General features: G+C 53.1%; 1 protein-coding gene across 14 annotated transcripts in view; it reads right to left on the bottom strand.

The window, feature by feature from the left end:
- ATP2B2 (ATPase plasma membrane Ca2+ transporting 2) overlaps window positions 1-21,390 on the bottom strand; it is a 368,357-nt gene that overhangs the window by 26,223 nt on the left and 320,744 nt on the right. For all 14 annotated transcript variants that reach the window (XM_070463331.1, XM_070463334.1, XM_070463335.1 and 11 more), the window contains 2 exons: window positions 7,857-8,098; window positions 6,282-6,516 (listed from right to left, as the gene is read on the bottom strand). In XM_070463331.1, coding sequence (XP_070319432.1) covers window positions 6,282-6,516; window positions 7,857-8,098 — 477 coding nt within the window. The remainder of the gene's footprint in view (window positions 1-6,281; window positions 6,517-7,856; window positions 8,099-21,390) is intronic.

Genomic DNA, 21,390 nt, shown 5'->3' with positions numbered 1-21,390 from the left:
TGGCTCTGTGCCCATGCTGGGCCTGCAGAGACAGCCACTTCATTGTGGTTCTGGCTTCAGAGAACTGTTCACGAGGTGTGCAGGCAGAGAAAGGGAGGGTGCTGCAGACAGTGTTGCAGGTGATCTGGGGGTGCTGAGGCCGAGGGAGGGTGAGAGGTAGGGGCCAGTCAGTGGCCATGGAGCTGGAGACGGGCTGGAGGCCCAAAGGTCTGGGAACCAGGGCCTCGCTCCTTCAGGTCTGGGAGCCATGGCAAGTTCTGAACTGGGAGTGAGGTGATGAGTACCACGTTTTAGAAGGATTTCTGCTTTCAAGATGGTCTCAGGGAGCTGAAATTTGCCTGCGTGGAATCCCTACCATCTGAGCTTCACCCTAACAAGCCAGACTGGGAAAAAAGGAGGAGATTAATTCGTATGGCCCCCACGATTTTCTCTGTGCAGTGGAGGCACCTCTGCTTAGGCGAGAGAGGGCTCAGGGACCAAAAGGCTGAGTTGGGCCTTGCCCGGGCTCCCCACTGAGCCTTGGTTTCCTCATCTGTAAAATGGGACTGTAGTTTCCACCCTTCACTGCAGCTGCAGAAATCTGTGACAGGCAAACGGCACCAAGCTCGGGGCCAGCGCATGCTGGTGATGAGGGGGTGGGGGAGGCTGGCGAGATGCCTCACCCCAGGCATCCCTGTCTGCTGTTTCTGCTTCAGAGGGGTGAAGGGGATGCAGAGCGAGGGTGCAGATGTGGGGGTGGGGCGCCGGGGCACCTGGAGCACGCGGGGGAACAGGTGCTTGGATGGGGGTGGGCGCCGCACCATGGCCCTTGGGTCAGGTACATTAGGAGTCTTTGACCTGCCTTGACTCGGGGCGGGGACTGGGGACAGATCTGGAAACCCCTGGCCACCGCGAGATATACTCTGCTTCCTTTCTGAGCAGTGCCCCCCACACTGGACATCCTTGCCGTGTTCAGTCCCGTCTGCTTTCACGCTCTCATGCACCAAGCAAGCATCTACACTTTCCCTCACTCTTCATTTCACTAGGCCGTGGGTCTGCAGGCGGGGCCTGCGGCTGCTCAGAACCCTAGCAGAGGCCTGGGCGCAGGGCAGGCACTCAGTCAGTGAGGGTTATCACGAAACACCTCTGCACTCAAGTCCCTCGAAGGCTGACCCACGTGAGAGGATATGGACGGGCATGTGCAAACCCTCCAGTTCAGCTCCAAGCTCCCTTCTCAACCTGTTCTCTCATAAACTCAACCTGAGGGGGACTTCCATGGTGGTCCAGTGGTTAAGACTTGGCTTTCCAATGCAAGGGGTGTGGGTTCAATCTCTGGTCGGAGAGTTAGGATCCCACATCCTCGTGGCCAAAGAAAACCACCCCCAATCTTAAAACAGAACCAAATTGTAACATTCAATAAAGACCTTAAAAATGGTCTACCTGAAAAAAAAAATTTTTTTTTAAAGGAAAAGCAACCCATCTTGGGTTTTCAAGAGTCTCCAAACACCCAGCATCCTGTCCCACCTCCTTGCCTTTTCCTGTGTGGTCCCCTTCACCAGGGATGCCCTCTCTCCCTGAATCTCTGTGCTCACAGATCTTTTCCATCCTGCACATGAAACGTTCTCCACTCAGGAGCCATCATGGGCCTCTCCACCTCAATGGGACGCCTCCTGCAGCTGCTTAGCCCTTCCTTTGATCACCTCATTCGTTCATTTATGTGACGCACAGCTAAGGAACATCTAACTGTTCTGGGCAGGGAAGATGCAGAGAGGATAAACACTCAAGCCCCAGAGGCATCAATCTGGTTGAAATGTGCTTTCCCCATAGATACAATAGCTGTAAAAAAAAAAAAATCCCTTCTTTCACTAAAATTATCCTTGATATTTCTCGCTGAGGAAAACCAGCCAGGAAATGGGCGCTTCCTGTTTTCATTAAATAAAGGCTTTAAAACATCTGTTGTTTCTGGTGACAGCAGTCGTCTGTGACTCCAAGGGCGCCAAACGCCCCCGGATAACACGGCGAATCTCTAGCCGTGGCTCTCCTGATGGCTTTATCCTCACTGGCTTCCATCGGCCTTGGAAAATGTACTGCGGTTGTGTCTTGGGGGTGGGTGGGTGGTTGGCAAGCCTGTTTTAATCTGTTCTGTCCTTTGTCTTTTCAAGAGAGGAAGGTAATGAGAGTTTCTCCCCCTGACAGATGGGGAAACTGAGGGACGCAGAGTTTCTTTTCCTGCAGCAGCTGCAAACGAATCTGACCAGGCTTGTAGGACCCTAGATGTGGTCCAGGTGGGGCCCTTCACTCCGGCCAGCCTCACGGTTGTCCTGGGAACTTTCACAAACATTCTCACTGTGGGCAGAGACAGTCCTCCCAAAGGTTAGGGTGGGGGCTTCCCAGGTCGAGCTAGTGGTAAAGAACCCACCTGCCGATGCAGGAGACATAAGAGACGTGGGTTTGATCCCTGGGTGGGGCAGATCCCCTGGAGGAGGGCCCAACAGCCCACTCCAGTATTTTTGCCTGGAGAGTCCTATGGACAGAGGAGCCTGGCAGGCTACAGTCCACGGGGTCACAAAGAGTTGGAGATGACTGAAGCGACCTAGCACGCCCACACGTGACCCTAACCTGAGAAACTGGTGACCGTGGCTGCCTTTGTGGTGGGGACTGCAGGTCGGGGACTGGCATGGAGGCACCTTCACCCTGTCTGTGCTGTTGAACCTGCTGAATTTGGCTCCATAAATCACCTAGCCTAAAATACCCAAATAAATCAAAACCCATACCTGCTGGTCTCCTCAGGCCCTGCGTCCCACCCTTGCCTCACAGGAGTTGCTGAGTCGACAGGTGAAGAGGTTCAATACTCTCACTAGTATCGCCAGTAACCCTGCTATGCCCCTCACACATGCATGTCTAACTTCCTCATTGTTCAAATAGGGAAATTGAGGCCCGGGGCAGTGATGTATGGGAGGTCTTATGGGAAGGAGCAGCAGGGGCTGGATGAGAACCCACTTCCCTCCAGTAAGCCCCCTCCTTCCAGCACAGCTCCAGCTTCTAAATCCACATCCCAGAGTGAGCCCGGGGCAGACAGAAGGTCACCACAGGATGTGTTGACTGAGGGTACGCCTCCCTCAGTAGCTTGCTAGTGGCAGAGCTGGGGTTGGGATCAGGCCCCATTCCTCCAGCGTGGGCTAATCGTGCTCCCAGCCCTGCTGGGTGGACAGCATGCATGTGTGCATGCTAAGTAGCTTCAGCTGCACTCGACTTTTTGCGACCTCATGGACTGCAGCCCGCCAGGCTCCTCTGTCCATGGGATTGCCCAGGCAAGAATACTGGAGTGGGTTGCATGCCCTCCTCCAGGGATTCTTCTCAAACCTAGGGATCGAACCTGAGTCTCTTATAGCTCCTGCGTTGGCAGGTGGGTTCTTTACCACTGGCGTCAACCTCGGAAGCCCACACCCCCTCCCAGAGTCTGTGCCTGAAGCCAGCTTCTCTGGATATTCTTTGTGTCAACAGAAAACAGTAGGGACCCCGCTCAGCCCTCTCAGGCCCTCTCTCCTCTTCTTACCCCACTGACTCACAGCTACCTGCCCTCTCATTTTTGTGGCCCCCAGGAGGAGACTCCGGACAGGAAGGCAGGAAATCTGGATTCACTCAGCGAGACTGTGGGCACCTCACTGGCCCTGCTTGGGTCTCCGTGTTTGCTTCTGCAAACTGGGAGTGTGGGAAGGTGTTTGGACTAGGTCAGCCATTCAGACCTTGAGTCTTGCCCCTTTAGTGGATTGTGAAATCAGTTTTGTGGGTGGTGACCAGTGTTTAAAAAAAGAAAGGAAGAGATAGAAGAGAATAGAAAATACCTTAGTGCATCACATTACTTTGTGAGAGTCGTATTTCAGTTTAGTGTGTGTGTTTGCTGAGTCCTGACATAACATGCATTTCTCGTCACTGGGGGTCATGACCAGAAAACAGCATATTGTGTGTGCAATGCTGCTTTCCACCCACTTCAGTGTGATGAGGCAGGAGCTCGGGCACAGGGGGCCAGAGGGGACTCTGGGGACGGGAAGGCCCGAGGAGCTGCAGGCCAGCTTTACGCACTGTGCATCTCAGTTGCCTGTAAGGGTATAACACATCACAGCAAAGCCTGATCCCATTAGCAGCTGGTAACGAACAGGCATTCTACCAGGGAGACTGGTAAGTGGCCGTGTGTCCAGGGAGAGATACAGGCTGAAGGCAAATGCATAGGGCTCTGGTGCCAAGCCCCAGAGGCACTAACTGCCTTTGCTATTTTAGGCTCTCAGTGGGAGGAAGGAGGCATGTGTGTGTGTGTTCAGAATACTATTATTATCTCCAGTCTTTGGATGAGGAAATGGAGGCTCAGAGACGTTATGTAACTGGCTCAAGGTCACACAGCTGAGGGACTCAGAATCCCAGGTCTCTCTGATGCCCAAACTCACAGTTTTGACCCATCTCCCTGTTGCCTAAATGTGAAAGCCCATGTCTGTGACCCTCAGATTTCACTTGGTCTTTGGAATGCAGAGTCTTACAACACTGCGGCCAGGAGCTTCACTTGAAAGAAAGAGGCTCCAAGAAGAGCAGGGAACAGCCAGAGGCCCCCCCGAGGGTGGTGACAGGCTAAGTGGGGTACCCTGAAGTTACCCTCGGTGGGGGAAGGTGGCCCCGAGACAGGCTGGAACCTGGGACCCTTTGCCGCAGGGTTAGCACCTGGCCAGTCATCTCCTCAAGCAACAGGATATAAAGAAACCATAAGGGGACTTCCCTGGTGGTCCAGTGGTTAAGAATCTGCCTGCCAATGCAGGGGACACAGGTTCGATCCCTGGTCCAGGAAGATTCCACATGCCATGGGGCAACTAAGCCCGTGTGCCACAACTACTGAGCCCACGTCCTAGAGCCCGCGCTCCACAATGAGAGAAGCCACCACAAGGAGAAGCCTGCACGCCACCGCTAGAGAGGAGCCTGCATGCAGCAATGAAGAGCCAGGGCAGCCAAAAATAAATGAAACAAAAAGAAACTATAAGGGACAACAAATGACTGCATGCGTGCCCAGCTGGGGCAAATTATAGACAACAAGACACAAAAAAGACCAAAAGAACCCGATTGCCACTTGGAAGAGTTGGGGGCAAAAGCAGGGTACTGCACACGCCCCCGTTCAGAACACCTCCGAAGAGGTGGGCAGACCCCCGAATGGATCCTGTTACTTGTTCTTGCTCCCCTCTGCTGCAGCAGGGGCCCCAGTAAAGCCTTGCCTGAATTTCTTGTCTGGCCTCTATCAATTTCTATTGATTAAGGGGGCCGAGAACCCTGGTCACTGCCACTCCCAAGGGCCATCACCAAATCCCACAATCAAAGCCCATCTGGGCCCAGCGGCAGCGGGGTTAGTCCTCAAGGAAGCCGAGGCCGCCCCCTCCTGGGTCCTGCACCCACTTCCGGCTCCCAGGGGGAGTGAGTGCGCTCTGCCTGCCCACAGTGGTGTGTTAGTGATTCAAGGTCGCTCTCTCCTCTTCTCACTCCCCCTTTTCAGCCTGAGCAGCCCGACTGATCACGCACGTCCCATCTTCCCCCAACCCCGCAAATCCCCAGCTGAATTCAGATTCAGCTAAAGGAGACTGAAGACCCACTGTCAGCCGAGCACCCCAATAGGTGCACTTGTTGCATCACTTTCCTCGGCCTTTGTGGGGAGGGGTACTGTCATCCCCCTCCTTCCCTTCGGCTTGAGAGTGTGACCTTCAGTTAACTTTCCCGCTCTGTTGCCCTGGAAACCTGACGAAGGCGGCCTGCCCGCTGCATCACGAGGAAAAACTAACTGGGAACCTTGGTCTGCATGCAGAGAACTCCAAACTGCTGACGGGGATGCCCACGTTTGCGGTCTTCCTGAGTGCAGTGACCTTTGTTAGTGGGCGTCTCCTTTGCAGAGACCCTGGAATTGGGGCCTGTGGATTTTTGACAGGAAATCCTGACTCCTCTGAGGCTTCCAGAGCAGGGCGGCGCCCATGGCTGTCCCTGGAGCCCCGTAGAGAAGGTCTCTGGGTGATCGGGTGGACGGTTCCAGGACAGACCCCACAGCAGAGCGATGCTGCCTGCCAGGCTGCAGGCTGTGCCCTGGGGCCCAAGCAGACAAGCGTGGCTTCGCTGGTCTCAGTAGTCTGAAAGTGTAGGAGAAGGTAGAGAGGAGACCCAGTGGGCCTTGCAGGGACATCGAGGCTCAGAGCGGGGAGGTGGTGTATGCCAGGTCACCTGGCAGCAGGCTGGATGCCCAGCCTTGCCCCTTCCCTGGGGTGCTACGGTGGGGCACCTACCTCGGGCCGCACGGGATCCTCGATGCCCACCACACAGATGCAGGTGAGCTCGTTGAGGATGTCGTTCTCGTTGTCCCAGTCGGGCTCGGGGCTGCTGGGGAAGTCACGGTAAGCCACGCAGATGGTACGGAGCCCATCACAGGCCATGGGCTCGATCACCTTCTTCACCATCTCGTCCCGGTCGCGGGGCCGGAAGACCCGAGGCTCACCTGCCCCGTTGAGGATTTTGCAGCACCTGGAGGAGGCAGGAGTGAGGGTCAGTCAGGTGCAGCCAAGGGCCCGAGGACCCTCTTGCCGATGGGCTGGGAGCTCACCCCCACACCCCAAGTGATGCCCCGCACTGGCCAGGGTTGGTCATCCAGGGCCCGTCCAGTCCATCTCCCATAACGCTTGGGATGGTCCTGGCCACTGGGCCCCAGGCAGGTTTGAAATCAGCTGCTGCTGCTTGCTGCTTCAGTCGTGTCTGACTCTGTGCAACCCTATCGACTGTAGCCCGTGAGGCTCCTCTGTCCGTGGGATTCTTTAGGCAAGAATACTGGAGTGGGTTGCCATGCCTTCCTCCAGGGGATCTTCCCAACCCAAGAATTGAACTGGGGTCTCCTGCATTGCAGGCGGATTCTTTACCAGCTGAGCTACCAGGGAAGAACTTGAAATCAGGACCAACTAAAAAGAAATCAGGCGGCCTGGTTGCTATATCTGCCCTCAGGCCATCCACCAACAGCCTATCTACTTTGTTTCATTTTCGCAAGATTTCATCTGAAAAGGTAGTTTCACAGCTAAAATGGTTTTCAGAGGGCATAAAACCTAGGCGAGGGGTTTCTGACTCCGCCGGTCATATCAAGATGGCTCGGGGGAGCACTGAACAAATCCCCACCTTCGAGCCTCACATCAGAGGTTCCAATTCAGTTTGTCTTAGGCGAGTCGGGGAATCCGCGTTCGTTTGTTTGTTTAGAAATCTCCTTGGGGCTATTCTAATGTGTAACAAGGGTTGATTCCCCTTCAAGGTACAAATGGGAAAACTGGGGTGCAGCGAGGGGGCCTGACTTGCTTAGTTCTCTGAGTTTATTTCTGGCACCTGGAGCTAACAATGAAAATCGTGTTGTCAGAGAAGTGACAGGAGGGGGCGCCAACGCCGATAAGCAGGAGAATTTCCTGATGAGACAGTGACTTAGAGGGGGAAGAGGAAGGACTCTGCATGAACATTTAAGAGATTGTTCAGTTGCTCAATCGAGTCCGACTCTTTGCGACCCCATGTACTGCAGCATGCCAGGCTTCCCTGTCCCCTACGATCTCCCAGACCTTGCTCAAACAGGTCCATTAAGTTGATAATGCCCTCCAACCCTCTCATCCTCTGTCGCCCCACTCTCCTCCTGCCCTCTATCTTTCCCAGCACCAGTGCCTTTTCCATTTAAGAGGAAACAGCAGCAAAAACCCTGGGTGAGAGATTGCTCAGGTGGTCTTGGGGCTGGGATGCTGGGCAGGGCCCTCCGAGACCCCGGGCGCCCCCCGGCCCCGCCCCCAGCCCCGTCCCGGCCTGCGCCAGCCCGTTGCGCAGACCGCGGGTCCCTTACTCACTTCTTGAGCACGATCTCCGAAGCGCCCTTGCTGTACATGCGGAAGCTCTCGTCCGGCAGCTTGATGACGGTGCTCATGGACTTGCGCACGGAGTTGAAGGTGTAGACCTTGTACAGCTTCTCCTCGGGCATCTGAGCGCGCACCGGCTCGTAGTCCTGCTTCAGGTCCAGCACGAAGCCCAGCAGGCCGCACTCCGTCTTGTTGCCCACCTGCCGGGGCAGGGCGCCGTCCTTCTCCGGGGGCTGCGGGGAGAGGCAGGGGGGCTCACTGGGACGGCCACCTGGGCGCTGCAGGGCGGCGGGGCTGCGTGGGGCTGTGTGGGGCTGCTGCCACCGGCTCCCGCACTCTCCGGCCTCTGCATCCCAGACCCAGTCTGGGCTCTTGGATGATGGGAATTAACCAAGATCGGCTTTTTAAGGCTTCAAGCATAAACTGGTGACAGAATTAAAAAAAAAAATGTGCGCAGACTACCCAGCTCTGCAGAACTTGAGGCCTTGTTCACTTCAGATATTTTTTTCTTTTTTTCTTTTTTAAGAAGTCAAGCCTAACAGATCAAGCTGAATCCCCCATGTACCCCTCTGCATAACCCACTCCTTGTCCCACAAGGAAACTCTCACTTAAATTTGGTATTCATCCTTGCCCTCTGTGCTTTAACTTTTTGTTTTGAGATTCATGCCAGATTCTCAGGTGACAAGAAATAATACAGAGAGGTGTCACATGCCCTTCGTCCCCAAGTGCTCACTTCCTGAGCGACTGGACCACAAGAACACAACCAAGGTGTTGACGATGACACAACTGACCCAGCCGGATTCAGATCTCACCAGTTTTAAAGCACTTCTATGTGTGTTTAGGTCTGAACAATGGCATCACGTGTAGATCCCTGTGACACCATCATCAAGGTACACCACTGTTCATCACAACACTCCCCTGTGCCATTGTGTGTGTGTGTGTGTGTGTGTGTGTTTGAGATAACCATTGTAAAAATTTTAGTGTCTTTTTCTATGTGTACATAAATTTTAATAAAATTTAAATTTTACTGTCTATGGTTTGTTTTCCTCATTTATTATAATTAATTTTTATTGGAATATAGTTGCTTAACAATGCTGTTAATTTCTGCGGGACAGCAAAGTGAATCAGCTATATGTATAGATATTATTGCTGTTTAGTTGCTAAGTCCTGTCTGACTCTTGTGACCCCATGAACTGCAGCCTGCCAGGCTTCTCTGTCCATGGGCTTTCCCAGCAAGAATACTGGAGTGGGTTGCCGTTTCCTCCTCCAGGGGATCTTCCGTATGCGTGTGTTCCCTCTTTTTTGCACTCCCTTCGCATTCAGGTCACCACAGGGCACTGAGTGGGGTTCCCTGTGCTACACGGTAGGTTCTCATCGGGTACCTATTTTGTAGGTAGATCAACGCATGGGTATGTCAATCCCAGTCTCCCAATTCTTCCCACTCCCCGCCCCCTTGGTGTCCATATATTTGTTCTCTACGTCTGTGTCTCTATTTCTGCTTTGCAAATAAGATCATCTATACCATTTTTCTAGATTCCACATATATGCATTAATATATATTTTCTGACTCACTTCCCGTGCTGCCCTTTTGTGACTGTGCTCATCTCTCTCCCTTCCCCCTCCCTACCCCCTGGCCACTCCTAATCTGTGCTCTAGCTCTGTAATTCTGCCACGTTGTGCAAGTTATATAAATGGAATGGTACAGTATGTAACTTCAGAGACTGGCTGCTTTTCACTCAGCACAGTCCCCCAGTTATTCATGCAAGTTGTTGCATGCATCAGCAATGTGTTCCTTTTCACGGCTGGGTGGTATTCTATGTTCTGAATGTAACATCCTTTGTGACTTCAACTGAGGTTGAACCAAATGCAACTGCTAATGTGTCACAGTGGCCAATCGTTGGAAATTTCATGTAGTTTAACTTAGTGTCTGTATGTGGGTTCTGTTTTACAAGTTGCAAAGGTCAGGTAAGGAGGCTATACACATTCTTCTGTAACTTGCTTCATTCTCATAAACATTCAGTTTTTGAGTTATCCCCACTTAAGGCACTAGTTTGTTCTTTTTTTTAAAATTGGAATATAATTGCTTTACAATGTTGTGTTAGTTTCTGCCATATATGAAGTGAATCAGCTATATGCATACATATATCCCCACTCTCTTGAACTGCCCCCCCACACCCCATCCCACCCCTCTTGGTCATCACGGAGCACCGAGTTAGGCTCTCTATGCTACATAGCAGCTTCTCATTAGCTATTTATTCTACATATAGCAGTGGACATATGTGGATGGATCTAGAGCCTGCCATACAGGGTAAATCAGAAAGAGAAAAACAAATATCGTATATTAACGCATGTATGTGGAATCTAGAAAAATGGTACCAGTGAAGTTACCTGCAGGGCAGGAACAGAGACACAGACCTGGAGAAGGGCCATGTGGAAACAGTGGGGGAAGAGGAGGGTGGGATGAACTGGGGGTTTGCTCCTTCCTAACTGGGCCGCATGGACACTGTAACCTCTGCCCTGAGCCTCAGTGACACCACCGACCACATCTCCCCAGTGCCTCCCGCTTCCTCACGAGGCTGCTGGGACACAGTCTGTTGTTTCTCCACCCTGTCCCCGCAGCCCTGCTGCTCCTGTTTCTTGCCCTGCTAGGCAAACTGCCCTCACCCTTTAAGGACCAGCACAGAATCTCCTTGTCTTTGCAAATGACTTTGTCACCCTCTGAGTAGGAGCTGTATTCTTCCATCCCCTGCCCAGGTTCTCAGGGCCAGCATAGAGCCCGGCACCCAGTAGGTATTTACTCATTGTTTGCAAGATGGCTCAATGCAGACCAGTCTTGGGGGTGGGGGGTGAGAGGCACAGGTGAATAGGTACGCACAAGAGGCTGCATATGAGTGCTGATGGTAGGATTAGCAGGTGGCTGTGGGAAGTTCACATGGCAGGTGGACTCAGCTCCCACAGCCTCCCCCACCCCCCGCCCCCCGCCACACACGCAGACCACCTGTATAACCCAGGCGGAGGTGGCTTTAGGAGCACTAAGAGCAGTCAGGGATAAACGCAGACCCCAGAGAGACACTGAAGAGGAACCTCGTCTATGAACATTCTGTGTCCCTTCTCCCACCCCAAGGGTGGGTCTTTGTGGGTCTCAGACCAGCCTCGCACAAGAGCCCTCTGAACCCTCACCGTCAGCCTCCTTGGTGTTGCTCCTACGAGCAGCCCAGGTAAGAGGAAGGCAGACCCCAGAGGATGCTGGCACGGATGGGCTGGCTGTGCGGGGGGGGAAAGATGGCAACAGGACCTGTCCCTGGCCACCCTCCCACCCCTCCACAGCCAGGGCTCAGGCCCCGGGAGCAGACCTGAGGTGCTGCGGGTCACGGGCACTGATCTCACCATACATAGCCATAGACCCTAAGCTGTCATCCTCAGGGTCCCCGCCTGTAACATGGAAAGGCTGGAGTAAATGATTTCCAGCTGAGAAAAAAATCAACCCACTCCTTCAAGTGCACCGTGGGCCGTAGTGAAGGATGGTAGAACAAGGCAGAGCTGCGGGTTCCTCCGAGGGGCCTGGGGCCAGTGGGCCCAGCCAGAGAATACCCTCCTGCTCCATGCCACATCCGACTAGGTTCCAGCACTGCGGGCCTTGGAAGGCTCCCCACTCCCACACTCTGTGGATGTGACTTGAAAGCAGGAGAATCTGACAGCTCCCTCTTTCTGATGTTTGGGAAAAGAGACATTAAGCACTCTTCTTGGTCTCTGCAGCATGCGGTTATGTGTGCTTTGAAAATTTACATATTTATTTACTTTTTTTTTTACAATTTTATAATTAACCTTCTGGTGATTTCCAGAGTTTTATGTCTTTCACAACGGTTCCCCCCGCCCCTTGCTTATGAAAGAAGATGATGACACGGAGGACTGAAATAAAAATGGCTAATTACTTATTTGCCCAAGAGAGCTGAGCAGTTATGCCTGCAAACACACAGCATTTTATTACCCTCTGTGAAATATTTTAATTTTCCCCTAAAAGGATTTCAAACAATCCATGGCTGCAAATGGCAGAGCTGGCTCCTCCGTAATTCAATTTGTGCCTGTGAACTTGAGCTCTGAAATCGCCTACGTGTATTATTAAGAAGTAGGGACTTGCCCCTTTTTTCTTTTGACTTTTTTTTTTTTAAATCTCAACAAACCCATAGGTTTTGTTATTACTGTGGACTTCCCAAGAGCCTTTGCTCTCCAGGGCTCTAAGTCTGTAAGAGAGTTAAGGCATTGGTTTTGGCAAGCCTGGGGGGAAGTGATTTGCTACCGGTCAAAGACCTCCTGCAAAGACTGGTCAAAGGCCTGGGGCTGCCTCCAGTTGCTTCCGTCCCCAGTGCAGTGCTGCTTCCTGCACATGTCCCTGTATGAGCACCAAGCCCTTTGGGGGTGCTGGGTGCAGCTCACTTTGGGTGAGCGTAACGTTGAGAGCGCAATTCATGCTCCTGTTTTGGGATGCTTGGGAGTGACTGGAGCTCAGAAACAAGGCATGATGACCCGAAGGGCAGCAAGTTATAAATAACATCTTCAAAAAGGAGATTTAAAAAAATACAGCGAGCAGGTACCACTTCACACCCGTGAGGACGCCGTTACCAAAAACAAAATAGGAAACAAGTGGTGGCAAGGATGTGGAGAAATTGGAACCCTTGTGCACTGTTGATGGGAATGCAGAATGGTGCAGCTACTGTGGAAACCAGCATGGAGGTTCCTCCAAAATTAAACATGGAATTACCATACAATCCAGCAGGTTTACTTCTGGGTATATACCCAAAAGAATTGAAAGCAGAGTCTTGAGAAGATATTTGCATACCCACGTTCACAGCAGCATTGTTCATAGTAGCCAAAAGATAGAAGCAACCCAACTGTCCGTCAACAGATGAACAGATAAGGAAGATGTGATCTACACATACAGCGGAGGGTTATTCAGCCTTAAAAAACGAAGGAAATTCTGATACATGTTACAACATGGATGAACCTTGAGGACACTATGCTAAGTGAAATAAGCCAGACACAAAAGGACAAATACTGTATGATTCCACTTATATGAGGTCCCTAGAGCAGTCAAATTCATCGAGACAGAAAGTAGCAGGGTGAGTCCCAGGGGCAGGGGGAGAGGGAAGGGGAAGAGTTTAAAGGGAACAGAGTTGGGGAAGATGCTAAGTTCTGGATGTGGGTGGTGGGGACGGTTGTACAATGTGACTGTACTTAATGACACTGATGTGTGCACCAAAATGGTTGAGATGATCAATTTTAAGTTATGTGTCTTTTACTGAAATATTAAAATACCCTCAACACCCCCTCTCTGTCCCTCAAAACCCAACAGACATAGCACAGTACGCTGCAGCCGCGGCCACAGGACGACACTCATGAAAACACATTAGAAAATGACTTTTCACTAGCTGGTGGTCTCTGGCGGCCTCGCCCACTCTCCTCAACCCTTGAGGACGGGCACTGGCAGAGGAGCCTCCCTGAGGCCTGGACGGCCCACCAGGAGCCTCGGCAGTTGCAGCAAGGACTGTGTGCCGGATACCAACGCCTCTTGCCCTTTGCTGAGCTCTGCACTAAACACGCACCTTCAGTTACATCCTCACGGCTTCCTAGGGGCAGACTGTTATTATTCCCAGGTGCATGGGGAGGCCTGGAGAGACCGGGTCTCACAGCTTGTGAGTGGCTGAACTAGTAGGATCTGACCCTGGCCGGTCTCAGCTCTGTGTCCACAGAGAATGCTTTCCCGGCAGCCCTGCCTGTCTTCACTAGCATTTCAGATAGTTGGTTAACGAGGTAACTGGTGGGTGACTGGTTTAGAGCCCATGGTGGGGGCGGTGGGGAGGGCTGTCTTGCTTATCTCTGCTTCCCACTGTGGGTAACCAATGAATATGTGTTGAATGAATAAATGAATAATTTGGTGTTTGTGGGTGTGGAGTGCTGCCAACGGGAGGCCAGATGGGATGGGATTTCATCAGAATGTTGGCCTCCAGAATCGTTATCTGAGGCTCCGCCTCCCCAGGAGCTTCTCAGGAGCTAGGCCTTGAGGAGCAGGAGAGCAGAGTCAGGACCTTCCTGAAGGCTACCGAGGCCAGGTCAGCATGCGTGTCCTGGATGACAGCCAGACAGGCTGAACCGCCCGGGGGAGACACTCGTGAAAGCAGACTCCCCGGGGACCTTCTTGAGCTCACCACTGCACTGTGTGTATGTGTGCATGTGGGTGTGTGTGCATGCGTGGATGTGGTATGTGTGTGTACACATGCACGTGTGTGCAGTGCAATATATGTGCGTGGTGTGTGTGCAGGCACCTGTGTGTGGTGTGTGTGTGCGTGTGTGTGCAGGCACCTGTGTGGGGTGTGTGTGTGTGTGCAGGCACCTGTGTGGTGTGTGTGTGTGTGTGTGTGCAGGCACCTGTGTGGGGTGTGTGTGTGTGTGTGCAGGCACCTGTGTGGGGTGTGTGTGTGTGTGTGTGTGCAGGCACCTGTGTGTGGTGTGTGTGTGTGTGTGTGCAGGCACCTGTGTGTGGTGTGTGTGTGTGCACGTGTGTGGTGTGTGTGTGTGTGTGTGTGTGTGTGTGTGCAGGCACCTGTGTGGGGTGTGTGTGTGTGTGTGTGCAGGCACCTGTGTGTGGTGTGTGTGTGTGTGTGTGTGTGTGGGGTGTGTGTGTGTGTGTGTGTGTGTGTGCAGGTGTGTGGGGGGTGTGTGTGTGTGTGTGTGTGCAGGCACCTGTGTGGTGTGTGTGTGTGTGTGTGTGTGTGTGTGTGTGTGGGGTGTGTGTGTGTGTGTGTGTGCAGGCACCTGTGTGGGGTGTGTGTGTGTGTGTGTGCAGGCACCTGTGTGTGGTGTGTGTGTGTGTGTGCAGGCACCTGTGTGGGGTGTGTGTGTGTGTGTGTGCAGGCACCTGTGTGGGGTGTGTGTGTGTGTATGTGTGTGTGTGCAGGCACCTGTGTGGGATGTGTGTGTGTGTGTGTGCAGGCACCTGTGTGGGGTGTGTGTGTGTGTGTGCAGGCACCTGTGTGGGGTGTGTGTGTGTGTGTGTGTGCAGGCACCTGTGTGGGGTGTGTGTGTGTGTGTGTGCAGGCACCTGTGTGGGGTGTGTGTGTGTGTGTGCAGGCACCTGTGTGGGGTGTGTGTGTGTGTGTGTGCAGGCACCTGTGTGGGGTGTGTGTGTGTGTATGTGTGTGTGTGCAGGCACCTGTGTGGGATGTGTGTGTGTGTGTGTGTGCAGGCACCTGTGTGGGGTGTGTGTGTGTGTGTGCAGGCACCTGTGTGGGGTGTGTGTGTGTGTGTGTGCAGGCACCTGTGTGTGGTGTGTGTGTGTGTGTGTGCAGGCACCTGTGTGTGGTGTGTGTGTGTGTGCAGGCACCTGTGTGGGGTGTGTGTGTGTGTGTGTGTGCAGGCACCTGTGTGGGGTGTGTGTGTGTGTGTGCAGGCACCTGTGTGGGGTGTGTGTGTGTGTGTGCAGGCACCTGTGTGTGGTGTGTGTGTGTGTGCAGGCACCTGTGTGTGGTGTGTGTGTGTGTGTGTGCAGGCACCTGTGTGTGGTGTGTGTGTGTGTGTGTGTGCAGGCACCTGTGTGGGGTGTGTGTGTATGTGTGCAGGCACCTGTGTGGGGTGTGTGTGTGTGTGCAGGCACCTGTGTGGAGTGTGTGTGTGTGTGTGCAGGCACCTGTGTGGGGTGTGTGTGTGTGTGTGTGTGCAGGCACCTGTGTGTGGTGTGTGTGTGTGTGTGTGTGTGTGTGTGCAGGCACCTGTGTGGGGTGTGTGTGTGTGTGTGTGTGTGGCACCTGTGTGGGGTGTGTGTGTGTGTGTGTGCAGGCACCTGTGTGGGGTGTGTGTGTGTGTGTGTGTGGCACTGTGTGATGTGTGTGTGTGTGTGTCTGGGATGTGTGTGTGTGTGTGTGCAGGCACCTGTGTGGGGTGTGTGTGTGTGTGTGCAGGCACCTGTGTGGGGGGTGTGTGGGGGTGTGTGTGCAGGCACCTGTGTGGGGTGTGTGTGTGTGTGTGTGTGTGTGTGCAGGCACCTGTGTGGGGTGTGTGTGTGTGTGTGTGCAGGCACCTGTGTGGGGTGTGTGTGTGTGTGTGCAGGCACCTGTGTGTGGTGTGTGTGTGTGTGCAGGCACCTGTGTGTGGTGTGTGTGTGTGTGTGTGCAGGCACCTGTGTGTGGTGTGTGTGTGTGTGTGTGTGCAGGCACCTGTGTGGGGTGTGTGTGTATGTGTGCAGGCACCTGTGTGGGGTGTGTGTGTGTGTGCAGGCACCTGTGTGGAGTGTGTGTGTGTGTGTGCAGGCACCTGTGTGGGGTGTGTGTGTGTGTGTGTGTGTGTGTGTGGTGTGTGTGTGTGTGTGTGTGTGTGTGTGTGCAGGCACCTGTGTGGGGTGTGTGTGTGTGTGTGTGTGTGTGTGTGTGTGGTGTGTGTGTGTGTGTGTGTGTGTGTGCAGGCACCTGTGTGGGGTGTGTGTGTGTGTGTGCAGGCACCTGTGTGGGGTGTGTGTGTGTGTGCAGGCACCTGTGTGGGGTGTGTGTGTGTGTGTGTGCAGGCACCTGTGTGGGGTGTGTGTGTGTGTGTGTGCAGGCACCTGTGTGGGGTGTGTGTGTGTGTGTGCAGGCACCTGTGTGGGGTGTGTGTGTGTGTGTGCAGGCACCTGTGTGGGGGGTGTGTGGGGGTGTGTGTGCAGGCACCTGTGTGGGGTGTGTGTGTGTGTGTGTGTGTGTGCAGGCACCTGGGTGGGGTGTGTGTGTGTGTGTGTGCAGGCACCTGTGTGTGGGGTGTGTGTGTATGTGTGCAGGCACCTGTGTGTGGTGTGTGTGTGTGTGCAGGCACCTGTGTGGGGTGTGTGTGTGTGTGTGTGCAGGCACCTGTGTGGGGTGTGTGTGTGTGTGTGCAGGCACCTGTGTGGGATGTGTGTGTGTGTGTGTGCAGGCACCTGTGTGGGGTGTGTGTGTGTGTGTGCAGGCACCTGTGTGGGGGGTGTGTGGGGGTGTGTGTGCAGGCACCTGTGTGGGGTGTGTGTGTGTGTGTGTGTGTGTGTGCAGGCACCTGTGTGGGGTGTGTGTGTGTGTGTGTGCAGGCACCTGTGTGGGGTGTGTGTGTATGTGTGTGTGCAGGCACCTGTGTGTGGTGTGTGTGTGTGTGCAGGCACCTGTGTGGTGTGTGTGTGTGTGTGTGTGTGTGCAGGCACCTGTGTGGTGTGTGTGTGTGTGTGTGCAGGCACCTGTGTGGGGTGTGTGTGTATGTGTGTGTGCAGGCACCTGTGTGTGGTGTGTGTGTGTGTGCAGGCACCTGTGTGTGTGTGTGTGTGTGTGCAGGCACCTGTGTGTGTGTGTGTGTGTGTGTGCAGGCACCTGTGTGGGGTGTGTGTGTGTGTGCAGGCACCTGTGTGGGGTGTGTGTGTGTGTGCACGTACAGTAAGAAGGTGGGATACATGGATTAACAGTTCTGTTAAAAACCAGACTCCCCCATTCTGGGTTACTTGTTTTAAAGTGTTCTCCTAGGGATAGTTTTTTCAAAAAGAACAAAAACAAAACCAACGAACAGAACCAGAACAGCTGTTGAATTCAACGCAAAGGCGCCGTCACTTCACTGACCAGGACGAAGGGCAGTCCCACCTCCCCGTCTGAAGGCCCTGCTAAGTCACTTCCAGGGTCTTCTGCGCCTTCTGGAACCACAGTCCTGGCCAGAGTCCAACGCAGAACTGGCTTGACTCAGGGGGTTTGAGGCTCCTTGGAATATTCAGTTGCACCCTGGGTTTGGAGCTAGATCTGAGTTCAAGGGCTGACTCTCTGCTTCCTAGAGTTAGCGCCCAACTTCACCCTCCTCCCAGGAGCTCTAGTTCTAAGATTCATGAGAAATGCAATCAAGCAGATCCTTCCTGCCTTTCAGGTTTTACTGGGGCTCTTGGGGGTATGGAGGCACCTCAGTTTGGGAATGGGGTAGCACCTGGAATTTCTAACTAGGTGAGTGCCTGTTCAGTCATGTCCGACTCTTGCGACCCCTACAGACCGTAGTCTGCCAAGCTCCTCTGTTTGTGGAATTCTCCAGGCAAGAATACTGGAGTAGGTAGCCATTCCCTTCTCCAGGGAATCTTCCCAAACCAGGGATCAAACCTGCGTCTCCTGCGTTGGCAGGTGGATTCTTTACCACCACCTAGGAAGCGTCAACTTGGTGAGGTTTGCCTTATCTATTCAGGGAAACCATCCTGCCAGGAAAATCCTTCTGCTCCTTCCTCCAAAACCACTTCAGGGACTCCAAGATTTGTTCTTCTTTCAGCAGTTTATGTTACCAGAATATATGCCATAAACTTCCAACAGTTTGACTCCGCAAGTGCCCACCTTCATTTTAATAATTCAAACGTTAACTGTAATGTCAACCTACTTTAAAAGAGGTCTCATAAAAAAATTAAAGTCCGCTTTGGTGGTTTCAGAGCACAGAATAAACGTGGGTGGAAAAGGAGAGCGTTCTCCCAAAAGAAAGCGCGGTGCCTCCAAAGTCTGAGGAAGGAGCTATTTCCATCTGAGAGCTCAGCTGCGGCTCTGGGAAGCAGCAGGGCGACAGGAAGAAGCAGCTAGTAGAAGTCTCGACGCTCAGTGAGTTAGAGGCGACAAAGCCAATCTGAGGGTGCGCCAGGATTTCTGAGGCAGGGAAGCAGTTTCTGACTAAAAGATGATTCATGTCGCTTCCCTCAGAGGGCAAGTTTAGTTGCCAGTGATTAGAAACAGGAGTGGAAAGAAGACAGTTCCGCCGTCCTCAGAAGTGATGGGGCATGTGGTGGAGGCTGGCGCCCGGAGAGGAACCTCCTGCTCGAGTTCCCTGGTCTCCCCCCGCAGCCTCCGCTCTCACACCATCCTCCGCCAGCGCCTGGGTGATTCTGAGCATCGCGAGGAGAAAGTCCACTGAGGGCGTAACTGCTGCCGCCCCAGCTCGCCCTCAGCCTTCCCAGCCTCATCGCTCACCATTGTGGCCCGGGAAACGCCCAGGCCACAGACCATCTCATCTCTAAAAGGGCTCCAAGCCTTGGCAAGGCTGTGAGGCCCTGCCCAGAGCACCTCCTCAAGTGCTGGGTCAACTCCGCCACGATTCTCTGGGCTCAACTCTGCCCCCTGGTGTCAGGAGCAACCTGGGTCAGGACACCTGCTGCCGCTGCAGCTGTTGGCTCAGCTGCAAGATGAAAATAGTCACATTGGCCTTGATCACCTGGAAGGGATGTGGAGGGTCAAGCTAGACAGTGGCGGGAAGAGCAGGCTATGGAGGCTAAGGCTCAGAAATAATAAAGGAGGTAATAAGAGTAACTGACACGGATGGAGTAGCTGCTACATGTCAAGCATTACCCTGGGAACCACACATACACCCTCCTATCTGATCTCACAGCAGCCCTGGGAACTGCCTCAAGGCATGTGCGCAGCCAGAGGAGCTGGACATGGAGTGGCGGCGAGCTGTGCAGGCTCTGAACTGGACGGACGTGGGTTTGAAACCTGGCTCCGCCTCTCATCGTCTCTGGGACTCTGTTCTTTAACGTCTCTGGACATGCTCTTTAACTCCTCCCAGCTTCGTTGTCCTTATCTACGAGTTGGAGACGTGACATCACCTACTTCACCAGGTCTTCATACAAGCCAACATGGGTTAAGCATCCAGCACTCTGTCTGGCTAAGTGAATACGAGTGACTATGATTAACTGTACACTCATTTAACAGATTGGAAAGCAAAGGCTTAGAGAGGTTAGGTAACTTGTTCAGGGTCACATGGGTGGTGAGTGCTGGAGCTAAAGTTTCAACCTTGGTCTGTTGGACTTCAGAGCCGAAGCTCCTAACCGTTGCTTATTGGACTGGGTGTCAGGACATATGGATTCTAACTCCACAAACCCACAGGGTGACTTGGCCCAAGTCCTTTCCCATTTCTGGGCCTCAGAGTAAAGTGAGGGGGCTGGACCAGGTGGTCCCTAAGGTCTGCAAATCCATGCAGATTACACCTACACAAACTACCCTTTCAAATATGCATCTAGTTTTTTTCTTTTTTTTAATATTTTAGAATAACAGTCATGAGTCAATTTGGAAGTGTGGATCAATGGAGAGTAGAGAGGTGAGGGCACTTTCAGAAAAGATTTCCTCGGCATGCTGGAGGTACAAAGAGAGCCTGGGTGTTAGCCTTAGACTGGGGCCAAGGCCAACTCCTACTTCTTGCTGCCATAAGAATAGGAAAGTAGAACATGGAGGTAGCCCTATCCTGAGCCTCTTATCAATTCACACTCATCCATTCACCACCCACACATTCATCCATCTGCCTACGCATCCATTTACTCATCTATCAACTATCCATCCATCCGTCTCCCTACCTAGTCCTCATCTCACTGATTACACATCTCTATATTTATTCACCAGTCAATTCACGTATGTCACCCACCCAACTAGTACTTCCCAAGAGCCTATGCTGGAGGGAGCGGAAGTAACTCAGCTGTGTCTCAGAGCACACAGCCTGCAATCAGACCACGTGAAGACACAGAAGAATCGGCACCCTCCTACAGGGGAGAACAAGCCTTGGCCAGGATCTGTTTCCCAGGCCAGGCTCATTTCCCAGCTGAAGCTGGTGGGTATTGTGGGGACATTGTGCGCCTTTCCTGTCCATCTCCTCTTGCATGGTAAAGGTGTCCCACATCTAGATTTCCCAGCCTGGTCTGGACTTCCATTTTGGACCGAGCAGCCCATGATGCTTCTCAAAATTCCTCTAGGACTACAAGGGCAGGCCCTGGGAGCCCCTTCTCTCCATATGGCTGACAGTATTGGCTGTGAATCTGACCCTCTGGGCTCCAGGCCTTCCTTCCTGAGACCAACCAGTACTAAAGATGCTGCAGGACTGGTTTCAAGGACCAAGAACCTAATCTGGGCACCCTACTCAATAGCTGGTTTTAGGGTATCTGTAAGTTGGCTTTGCCACCAACTTTGAGCAAAACCCTTTCTTCTGTAACCCGGATGTCTCTGTTGCCTATTCATTTATTGATTAGCCTCTGCATGGCTACAAATGGGTGATTTTACTGCTGACAAACAACAATGCTAACCACCCTGAGTGCTGAATATGTGCTAAGCACTTTCCACTTAGTAACTCATTTCATCCTCACAATAATCCTATCATTTCCCCCAGGAACCTGAGGCACAGCGAGGCTTAGTAACTTGTCCGCAGTCACACAGCTAGTGAGGGATTTGGACCCAGGCTGTCTGGCTCCAGGCTGTGGGCTTTAACCAGCACCCAGTCATGCCAGGGGCCTCTGCTGTTCCTTCCACACTGATGGCTATCAGCTCACAGAAGTGAGAGCCGTGTGGCCAGGGTTCTTTCAAGGAGGCCCCAGAAAGAGAGGCGCAAGGGTCCCAGGATGCCAGGGTTCAAGGCACAGAAGGGGACACTGGTGCTTGAGAGGTCAGAGACTTGGTCTGTTTACAAACCAAGAATCCCAGTTTCCAGCTCCCTGATTTCTTCCAGTCTTGGCAGTTACCCCTTTCCCCCAGGTGGACTTGAGGACCCCTGT

This window comes from Odocoileus virginianus, unplaced genomic scaffold (genome assembly GCF_023699985.2).
Source record: "Odocoileus virginianus isolate 20LAN1187 ecotype Illinois unplaced genomic scaffold, Ovbor_1.2 Unplaced_Contig_2, whole genome shotgun sequence".
Classification (NCBI taxonomy): Eukaryota; Metazoa; Chordata; class Mammalia; order Artiodactyla; family Cervidae; genus Odocoileus; species Odocoileus virginianus.
The sequence above is the reverse complement of the archived record's forward strand: the minus strand, read 5'-3'. Positions and strand labels throughout refer to the sequence as shown.